Source organism: Drosophila sulfurigaster, chromosome 3 (genome assembly GCF_023558435.1).
Source record: "Drosophila sulfurigaster albostrigata strain 15112-1811.04 chromosome 3, ASM2355843v2, whole genome shotgun sequence".
In the NCBI taxonomy this organism is placed as follows: Eukaryota; Metazoa; Arthropoda; class Insecta; order Diptera; family Drosophilidae; genus Drosophila; species Drosophila sulfurigaster.
In genome coordinates, this window is record NC_084883.1 from 48,385,294 (window position 1) to 48,396,476 (window position 11,183).

At 36.8% G+C, this 11,183-nt stretch overlaps 2 protein-coding genes across 2 annotated transcripts; one reads left to right on the plus strand and one right to left on the minus strand.

Moving 5' to 3' along the window:
• Window positions 1-5,096: 5,096 nt before the first annotated feature.
• LOC133845356 (F-box only protein 33) lies at window positions 5,097-9,494 on the minus strand. The gene is made up of 5 exons (XM_062279810.1): window positions 9,229-9,494; window positions 7,907-8,062; window positions 7,736-7,840; window positions 6,866-7,676; window positions 5,097-6,806 (listed from the first exon to the last, which is right to left on the minus strand). The coding sequence occupies exons 1-5, from the start codon at window positions 9,357-9,359 to the stop codon at window positions 6,663-6,665; spliced, it is 1,347 nt and encodes a 448-aa protein (XP_062135794.1). The 5' UTR covers window positions 9,360-9,494; the 3' UTR covers window positions 5,097-6,662.
• Window positions 9,495-9,827: 333 nt separating this feature from the next.
• Window positions 9,828-11,136, plus strand: LOC133845357 (cytochrome c oxidase assembly protein COX18, mitochondrial). Its single transcript, XM_062279811.1, has 2 exons — window positions 9,828-10,336; window positions 10,399-11,136. The coding sequence occupies exons 1-2, from the start codon at window positions 9,875-9,877 to the stop codon at window positions 10,987-10,989; spliced, it is 1,053 nt and encodes a 350-aa protein (XP_062135795.1). The 5' UTR covers window positions 9,828-9,874; the 3' UTR covers window positions 10,990-11,136.
• The last annotated feature ends 47 nt before the right edge of the window (window positions 11,137-11,183 follow it).

Sequence of the window (11,183 nt, forward strand, 5' to 3'; positions counted from 1 at the left end):
AACACACACACACACACACACACATACACACTCATTCACTCAGTTACGTCACGTTGCTTGATGAGAGAGAGAACGCCACACACATCATAACGTTGACAGACGACGACGACGCTGTGTTGCATGCCACACACACTTTACACACACTTCTTGCCACTTGCCACACTTTTGGGTGCACTCACCTTTTGTGCTAGAAACAAATTCACAGTTTGTCAGTCACAGTTAAGAGCTGAAGCTGCCTTTCGGAGGTTTAGTTCGTTTACAGTTTATCGTTTATCTTTTTATCTTAAGGGATGCTCGTAAATCGTATCAAAATTTGTTTGTGTATGTGTGTGTGGGATTATTAAATGCTGTTCGTAATTGTTTTTTTGGATTTCGCTGGGCACTCTCGAAGAAATTCACAGCTACAAAAGTATAAAACACGCACGGCGAAAAGACTACGAAGAAATTTTAACTAGATTTAATTTTTCTACGTTCGTTTTTCTATTAAGGTTTTTCACTGCGCTTCTTGTGTGTTTCCCAGTTGCTGTTGATTGCTGCTTACAATTTTTCGACTGTGCAAAAATCGACTGCTCAACCGCCAAAAGCGACGTAGAAAGAGAGAGACGGCGAGCGCACGTTCCACCAACTGCCAGAAAGAGAGGGAAGAGAGCGCCTGAGTTTGCCACTCGGCGCCGGCGCTCTCTCTCTCTCTCTTCCTCGCTCTCTCTTTCATTTGGGGTCTCTCAACTATAGTTGCTGCAATTGAGCTTTCCTTCACAGATTTGTCATAGACGGAGGTACTCGATATATAAAAAATACTCTTGCTAATTGGGCATTATTACTCATGCTTCAACTATGGGTGACCAAGAGTATTAGAGTGCGTCTATCAATCATAGCTAAGTTGTTTAAGCACTAACATCAACTAAAATGCGGGTCTCTGCAGTTTGAGCTGCATTGCGTGACTGTCAAACTGGATCAATGCAATACAAACTTTACTGTATATAAAATAAACTCTTGCTAATTGGGTATTATTACTTATGATTCAATTATGGATCACCGAGAGTATTAGAGTACGCCTATCAATTATAGCTAAGCACTAACCAAATCAAAAAACAAATAATATATGCAGGTCTCAGCAGTTTGAGTTGCATTGAGTGACTCCCAAACTGCGTGCGTGCAGTGCATTGCAAAACTAACTGTAGTCTATATAGAAAACACTCTAGCTATTTGGGTATTATTATAAGAATAAGAGTATTAGAGTGTGTCTATCAATCATAGCTAAGTTGCTTAATCACTAACTGAATCAACAACAGCAACTATAATGCTGTTCTCTGCAGTTTCAGCTTCACTGTGTGACCCTCAAACTGTGTGACTCTCAATTGCAATGCCATCTGCACTTTATAAAAAATATTTTCAACAATTGGGCATTATTATAAGAATAAGAGTATTAAAGTGCGTCTATCAATTATAGCTAACGATGAGTAACTAAAATGCTGTTCTCTGCAATTTCAGCTGTACTGTGTGACTCCCAAACTGCTTGCGTCAATGCAATGAAAACTGTACGCTGTTGTAGTTGCATTTGTTGTTGCTCTTACAATTTCTCAGAATTGTATCGCATATCAAATTTCCGTTACGTGACGTGCTGACGTCTAGCCAAACAAACGCTGTACAATTTCTAGATAAGTTTAAATAATTCGCTACGCTATCTGCTTGCTTTAAAGCAAACTTAAAATGCTCCTTATCATTCAGTTTGTTAAGCACCTTCCAGTTTGAGAAGCACTGCAGTAGCAGCTGCAACATTGCAGCACAGCATGTTGCATAACGTCGTTGCTTATATAATAGCGCTAGCAGTCCAGGTTTCAGCTCCAAACAAATAAAACAAGGTCAAAGGTTCAAGGACTTTTTGGCGTAGAGAAAAGCTCGCTTTTCCTGCGATTGCGCACATCAAAACAACAAGCGGAAGTTATTATTTTCTCTCTCTGTGTGTGGGTGTCTTTACTTGTGTGTGTGTGTGTGTGTGTGAGTTTGGATGTGTGTGTGTGTGTGAGTCTGCTTCTTTTGTTGATGTTTTGATTGTGTAACAGCTGCTGCTGGCGCCTCAAAGTATGCAATAATAAAGTATATAAATTGAAATGTCTGTCTCGTGCTTCTCGAGGAAGGAACTCAACCCTTGGGGGGGTGTGTCTCATATTTAATATCCTTGCTTCGGCCATCATTTTGTATACAAACCGTCTTTAGCTCTCTCTCTCTCTCTCTCTCTCTCTCTCTCTCTTTCTCACAGCCTATCTACGTTTATTTATCTGCGTTTACCGCATTTATTTATTATTATTTTGCTGCCGCAGCAATTTTACTCAGCGGGTGTTTTTTCCATTTCTTTTTGAAGCCAAAGTTTCTGATTTCAGATTAAATTTTTTACAGGATGAGCTGAACTGATATCCTTATGGTTTTTGTAACTTTGTTAGTCAGTTTTATGGCAAATAAAACAACAGAAAGAGACGCTTTGAGTTTAGTTGAATGGCTGCATTAAAGTAGATTAGATTATTTAAGTTGCAATTGAAGTTAATCAAAAAACATAGACTAACAAACATTTTGGTTCTACAATATTACTTATATAGAACCGATATAATTTTCAAATTATAATATCTATTTAGAAAGATACATTAAAATATTATAATGATCAATACAAATTAAATCTTAGTTTTCAAATTTAATTTCCATAAAATAAACATTTATCAACCCATTTTTGATTAGACCAAAATAGAGCAGTATTTTTTTTTAAATATGCCAAACTAATATTCCGCAAAAATACCGAAGGCGATTTTTGGTTTATTGATATAGGAGTAAATTCAAAATATATTATAGAGTACTAAACATATCAGATTGTCAGCTAAAGCAGCTAAGACCCGATTGCATAGGGATTTTTTGCCATACAGAAGTATTTTATAAGTAACATCAACAATTTTTATTTTGATCGCTACTCTAGCTTCAAAATTACGCTTTTTAATCCATATTTTTTGATTTGTTGGGGCGGAAGTGGGCGTGTCAAAAACTTGAAGCAACCTTGATCTGCCAGGAAACATAACAAGTGCCGTTTTATAGTCTGAGATCTCAGATTTTGGGTAATAAGTTTTAGTCTTCATGTTTTCTAAAATTTGGTTGCGATCAGATAAACATTGTAGATTTTTTTTAAGAGATACTTTTGTATGGGAAAAATGCATAGTTACTTAAATTTTGAATAGTACTACATTAATGTTCTAAAAACATAGCCTTAAGTATATTTTAGGAATAACACCGTCCTATTTTGCTTTTATTATAAATGGATAGATTTCTGTAACTCATTTACTCGATATTTTTAAATATTGCTCGAAGCCTTTTCAACTTTAAGTAATCCATTTTCAGAAAACTTACTTTTCCCCCTCAATTTGCGACGTGTTCTTTAATCCTACCCATTAATTCGCAATGATTGTTTTTATTAAGTTTGAAACGTGTTTATTGATTTTTATTAGCTTTATTAATTCAATACATTTCAATTGCTACTTTTGAATTTGTTTTCAGTTTTCAGTTTTTTTTTTTTGTTTTCATTTTGAATTATTCTCTTTGCGATATATAATTTTCATTTAACTTGCTTAAATTTATGATATTGCATATGCCACAAAATTGCTGTTGGCTTTTTGCTTTGCTTTGCTTTGTTTTTTTTGTATTTTTATATAGAAGCTTTTAAAATGTTGCACAACACAAAAAGCTAGGCAAATAAAATAGTACATTTATTTAGTTAATATATTTAAATAAAATAAATACGATTTTTCTTTTCATTTTTGAAATGTGCAAATTTCTCATTAATTAATTAATTATTTAGTTGTTGTTGTTGTTGTTGCTTAAACACTTCACTTCTTGTGCTTTTACTTGTTGTGTTTTCTATATTTTGTTTATGTCTGTTGTTGTTGTTGTCTTTCTAAGTTGGTCTGCTAAGCTAACTACTACGCATAATCAATAGAATAATAATTAGAACTCTGGATCTCTTTGTTCTCTCTGCCTTCGATCGATTTTCTCTCTCTCTCCTCGTTCCTTAAATTTTTCATTCAGTTTTCAGTTTCGCTTTTGTTGCAAAAGTTGTTGTTAACCTTTGGTTGGTCGCATATGTTTCGCATTGGCTTTTTTTAAATGTTGTTTTGTTTTTTTGTTTCTTTTTCTACTCCATCTCCTAACTCTTCAAATTTGCTTTGTGTGTTGTTTTGTATTTTGCCTTTTGTTTGTTGTTGTTTCTATCACAGCTTCTTCTTCCATAGACTTTTTGCTCTTATACGATTTTAAGCATAACTTGCATATATATAATAATTCTTGTTCATGTTCTTGTTGTTAATGCACGGCCTGTCTGTCTCTTAGTTTTCTTGTTGTTTCCTTTCTAATCTCATCTTCATTTTCTTCTTCTACTTCTGCTGTTGTTGTTGTTTAATACATACGTTAGCATATTTGTGTGGAATGATTTACAAAAGTTGTGTGTTTTTTGGTTTTGTTTTGAAATACAATAAATGGCATTAAAAAATATAGTATATATGTATATCTTGTTGTTGTTGTTGCTGTTCTGTTTGTAGTATACAAAAAGAGTGTTACTCATACGCAGCGTTGGAAGTGTTTTTTTTTTGTTTGCAGTTAACATTGAATAAATGTGTAATACTTTCGAATGATTGTGTTAAACAATAATTTATATAGTTGTAGTTGACTTTGCCAATTTCATTTTTCATGTGTGTTGTTGGGGACTCTTTGGTGCTCTTCTCTCTTTTGTTGTGGTTGTTGTTGATTGGAAGCAGCATGACACTTTTATCACATTTTGTTGTTGTTGTTCTTGTTGTTGTTGGTATGTACTAGGCTTAACTTAATTACATTTTGTTGGTTGTTATATGTATAAACTATGTACACACACACATACATACGTACACACGTATTTAATAGACACACACATTAAGATTGCTTCTTATTACACATGATTTGCACTCTCAATTGTTGTTTACAAATTAATATTCGCTATTGAAGTTTATAACAAAAATACATGCATAGTTGTTGTTGTTTTCTTCTAGTTTTGGATAGTTGTTTTTAGAGTTTGTCTTTGAGATCGCTGCTTGTTCTTTTTTTGGTTTTTGTTGGATAGTTGGCCCGGCTCCAGCAATGAGCATTGCAACGTTTTTGTTTGTTTGTTGTTGTCAGTCTTTCGTTTTAATAGATTTGTTTGTTTGTTAGATAGCTTAATTTGAGCAATTTCATTCCTCGCTTTGTGAGTTGGTTTTGCTAAATGCTCAAAGTTGATCTTCAGGTACCGTTTTCTTCTTCATGTTGTTGTTGTTGTTAGTCTCGGGCAATCAACTATCCTGACAACAGTTGTATCCTAACTGCATTTTTGTGCAAACATAAGTAAAAATATAGTAGATGATTGTATAAATGAATGCCTGTTTGTTGCTACAAAATACTCAAGTTGATTGATTGATTCGGTTTTGAATCGGTTTTACGAATTGGATTGTTTCGATTCAGGTTTTTTTTTTTTGGCTAACGCATGTCTCGTTTTAGTTTTTTATCAAGCTACACACACACACACACAGCTGTTGTTGTTGTGTGCTGTTTACAATATGCTTTTGTTTGCTTTACATAAAAGCTGCTAATATCACTTTTAAAGACTACACAAATGATGGCGCTTTGCGTACTTTTGTTGTCATGTTCTTGTTACATTTGTTGTTGTTTTTTGTTTATCACAATTTAGCGCCAACTTCGCATTACACATTATTTGTTCTTCTTCTCATATTACAAAAGTTAACAATTTTGTTTGTTTTCATTTTTTTTTTTCAGCCAATTGATTGAGCTAACAATTTGACATTGGTCGTTTTTTTTTTCGCTTTTTTGTTTTTGGTTTACAAACATTTTCAACACATATTTATGTTTATAGTATTCTACTTAGCTAACTAGACAATTTGCTTAACAATTGTTTGTTTGTTGTTCTTGGATGTTTTTTGTTTGTTTGTTTTGTTTTTGTAGCTACTGCGCGCTGCTCTGTAACTGGCTTTGCTTTTGCTGCTTTGCTTGCATTTTGTTTGAATCACAGTTGTTGTTGCTTATAAAATGATGTTTATCTCTCATCTCTCCTACTCCTTCTTTTTTTTTGTCTCTTTTCTATATTCGCTAGTTGTTGTTCTACTTGGTTTATACAACAAATTCTGCTCGTTTTTTGTTTGTTTACAATTCGCATTCTCATTTCTCGAAGTGTTCAAGTCTTGCTTCTTTCTACTTATATTCTGCTTTTGCTATATCTTTTTGTTTTTTGTTTTGCTGTGTGGCCAAAACGTAAAAGTTCAAGTTTTTAGTTTACATAGTTTAAACATAGTCAAGAGTAATCATAATATTGTAAGTTGTATAAAGGCTTGCCAATTATAAGTTCCTCGAATGTCACATTATCAAAAAATTCCTTTTATAACTTAACAAAAAAGGCTACTGATCGCTTTTCTATTTAGTTGCTGTGTGTTTAACTTTTAACTAGTCTACTAAACGCTACAAATTTCTATGCGCTCGATTTGATCACGTGTCATGTTGTTTTTTGTTGTTTGTTGCTGTTGCAGCTTTGCACAATTGTCGAATGTTACTAAATTAATGACATTGCTTATTTCGATTTTTGGTTTGTGCGTGTCCTGTTTTTCCGTTTTTTAATGGATCTGTAGATCCCGACGCAACAACTCGTAGACAAACTCATTGCGTTCATCGTAGTCGACGGGTCCGTAGTCGAGTGCTGCCGGCAGTTGTTCGTATTTGAGCAGTCTCCAACGTTGTCCCAACAGCTTGCACATTTCCTGCAAAGTACAAATTATATACATCATGTAATCTTGATACAAGTAACTCAGCTACTCACATCGTTGAAGGCGTATTGCGGTTCACCGTTGGGCCAATTGATTTGCGATACTTCAACGCGACGCAGCTGACGACTTCGCAGCCTTGCAATGCCCAGCAAATTGTGCGGATCCATTGGATGGCCATGGACAACGATCTCCTCGAGCTGTTTGCAACGCCAGGCCAACATGACGAACGCATCCTGACCGCGTATATTGCTTAAGTAGTTGCTATGGCCGCGATTGTTGCCCGAATCAATGTAGTAGATGCTGCGCAACGTGTCGCTGTTGGCCATCGACAGGCCATCGATGGCATCATGGCTCATATACTCACAGAACAGAATGCGTATGTGTGTTACGGGCATGTGATCGCCCACAATGCGATTGACGAGCAGCTCAACGGCCTCGTAGGCATAGACAAGTGTCAGCACCAGTTCGATTTGTGTGAAATGCATTGAGAAATTCGCCCAGGCAGCATCCGAGACACCAGCATGCTCATCACGATCCAAGCCATGGACAACGATGAGCAACTTGCGCAACGGCAGCACTTGAATCGTGTGCAGCAGCTCATCGCTGAGTGTGTCGTAATCCAGCGAGAGCACTTGAAGTGAGGCGCACTTCTGGAGCAGCGTTGTGTCCAGCTCGAGGATGGGATAATGATTGGGATCGTATTTAATGCTGGCCAGCGTCAACTGCAACAACTCTTGAGGCTTGCCCATGGCCTTCAGCAGATCGTAGCCATAGTAGGTGAGTGCTTCAATGCCACCCAGATCCAATACTTGGCAAGCTTGATTCTTGCGACTGAGAAACATCTTCAAGGGCTCCACAAAGCATCTGTCGAAAGAGTGTAAAGTGAATGTGGAGCATAAGCATTGTTTAAACTGGAAACTTACTGTTCTATGGCCACCAGTTGATCGCTGTGTGCATTTCCCGGAGCTATTAAGCCCACACTGTTGGTTTGGAAACGTAGAGCGCGAATATTATCACAGCGTGCCGCCCTATTAAAAACCATTAAAAGTACAAATTAGTTAAGCATTAATAAGTTTTGATTCGATTGCACTTACTTGTAGAGCAGGCCACGTATCTTTTGGATGTGAAAAGCATTGTCGAAGTTGAAGACAATCACCAGCTCCTTGGCCAGATTGGACATGCAGCGATGGAAGAACGTCAGTTGATCATCCTGGGCCACGTCAATGTGAAAGCGAAAGTTCCTAAAGTAGCTATTTCGTTCGTTGTCGTGGCGAAAGTCAAACAAATGCCATATAGACAGCTATTAACAAAAACTGTTTTTGTTTTCTACGTGACTGATGTACAGTAGGCAGCAAAAGTTAATGCATACTTACTGCACCGCAGTTTCAATTAATTATTGCAATAAAAAAATCCCATTGCTTTATTGTTGGACAGTGAGCAACGCAAATTGTTTTTAAAAATATAATGAAAATATTTGCAATCGTTACATAATTTAAAAATGGTAAATAAAACAAAAATTGTTTTTTAATTTTTTGTAAATACAAAAAATTGTTTTTTAATTTTTTATAAATAAAATATTTATTTTTTATTTTTTTTGTAAGTGAATAATTTGTTTTTTAATTTTATGTAAATAAAAAAATTGTTTTTTAATTTTGTGTAATTAAAAAAATTGTTTTTTGATTTTTTGTAAGCAAAAAAAATTGCTTTTTAATTTTTTGTTTTATATGTTTAAGTACGATTTGTCTGTAATCTTAGTTAATATTAGCTTCCTCACTAGCAAGATTTTCATATATTTTTTCAAATAAAATGGCAATCAAAATAAATAATAATAATAATAAATAACGATATAAATATTTCAAGTTCATTAAAAAACAATTTGCTTAATAAGCAATACATAACATGAAATGTTAAATAACATACACTAAAGCTAACAGCAACATAACATAGAAAGTTTGCTTAGCAGCAGAAAACTTTTTTCCCTCACTGTAGTTGAGACAAGCACACAGCTGATGCTTGGTATGTACATTGTACAAGTGTTTATGTGTGTGTGTAGCAACATTTTCATTGTGCAGCTGTGTGAGTGGCAAAGCGCTTTGATTATTATTTACACGTATTAATAAATGCTTTGTTGTCTTTCAAGGCTTGCCAAAAAAACAGACACACACATATACACTTGCCACCCCCTATTCTTCCCTCTTGAGAGACAGTCAAAGGAACAGCTGTGCGTCACCCACAGCAGCATTTCGTTTTTGTTTGAGACGCAAAAAGCGAAAATCACCATACAAACAAAACATTCATTCGAGTATATGTTTTTTTCCTCTTGCATATAGAGTCAAGCAAGTAGTAAATGGCCCATTTGTTGTGAATTTAGTAAGACGCACTAAAAGAGCATAATCCTTGCTTGACCACCACTTACCGTCTTTGAAAAAAATGTTGTCGCCATGCCCAACAACAATTGGCTGCAGCTCGGCGGTCTCGCGAATCGAGATAATCGAATATTTGCTCCAGTACCAGCGTTGGTATTGTCTGCCATTCGGGTATATTCATAACTATTCACACAACTATTTAATCTCGAAAAAATCCGTTTTGTTTTTTACACTCAACTTGTTAATTTTTTACTTTTTGTGTGTGCGGCGGAACACGACGCAACATCCACCGTCCAATTAAGATTCAGCACTGTGGTGAATGAAGAAGAAGAGGTGAAGACTTTTTTGTTTCTTTAAAAAGCTTTCTTAAAGCTCTTTTATTTGTAGCAGTGTGACCATAAGCGAAATTTTAAACAGCTGCTTAATTTTGTGTTTTCTTAAAATCATATTATCATCTTTTACATTGCTGTCCGTGATGAACCTTTCAACAAATTAGAGGGTTTTTCATAATTATACGAAATCTAATAATAAAGAAAATGAGTTTCTACACACATTTCAGTATAAAAATACCAATAAATATATTTTAAGCCGTTTGCAGCCACACTATGGAACAGTCGTTGAGTCGATGTTTTTATCGATAACGATTTAAATACTGTGAGACCGCAACGGCCTGAAAATCAGCTGTTTGGTGGAATAATGTTGTTACTTCAGGCGGCTTGCCGTCGACCTCAAATACTTGCAGCCTGTAGTAAATATGGAAATTTGCGGGCAAGCACAACAATTGTCAACTGGCAGGAACGTCGTCAGGCGTCGACAGAAGTGGCAGCAGCAACACACTTAACCAATACCGGTGGCCTGATTGGCTATTGGCAAACGCTGTCGAACAGCACACCTGTGGCCTATATGCAGGAGGCGCTGACACAGATCCACGACTATAGCGGCCTGCCATGGTGGGCGTCCATAGTGCTATCAACGTTTTTGTTTCGCAGCGTCGTCACGCTACCCTTGACCATTTATCAACACAAGATAACGGCGCGGATTGAAAAAATCGCACTGGAGATGCCGGCCATAGTGGAGGAGCTGAAACGGGAGGCGGCAAGGGCTAAGCAAAAGTTCAAATGGAGCGACAAGCAAACGGCAGTCGTCTACAGACGTTCGGTTTGTTTCATTGTGGCCATAAACTTTTACATAATTAATACATGTGTTTATTACATTTGTAGATCAAGAAACAGTGGCAGAATCTGATTGTGCGCGACAATTGCCATCCAATGAAAACGGTCATTGTGCTGTGGGGCCAAATTCCCTTGTGGATATTCCAATCCGTTGCGTTGCGCAATCTGGTCTACTTACTGCCGGATCCCACATCGTTGCAGGCACAAATCATTGCCACCGAAATGACTGTTGGCGGCTTTGGATGGATACCAAATCTAACTGTTGTGGACAGCTCTTATATACTGCCGGTGGCAATGGGTCTGATCAATCTGGCCATCGTTGAGGTACAATCCATGACGCGGACACGTCCAGCAACGCGTCTTCAAAATATTGCCAACAATGTGTTCAGAGGACTGAGTGTTCTCATGGTGCCTGTGGCCTGCACGGTGCCATCGGCGTTGGTCGTCTATTGGGTGTCTTCCAGCAGCTTTGGCTTGGCACAGAATCTGCTTTTGCTTTCGCCGGAAGTACGACGTGCGGTGGGAATACCCAAGACAGCGAGCGAACTCGAACAGCCCTACGATCAGCTCTGGCTGAAGATACAGAAGCGTGCGCGTCTTCTGGATGAGGCGCCGGCTGATAAGCCAGCCGCCAAGTGAGCTACTTTTGTGTAGTGTGGTAGTTGTTGTTATTTATAAGTCTAGTCTTAAGTTTGTTATGCCTAAAAGGGGAGACTGTCCCCTTGTAAATTAAATTTGTCAAGACGACGACTCATCGTTCTTGAGAAGTTCCCCCGCATAATTGAGTAAACAAATGGAAGCAAAACAAAACGATAAGCGAGTGGGAGATTGCT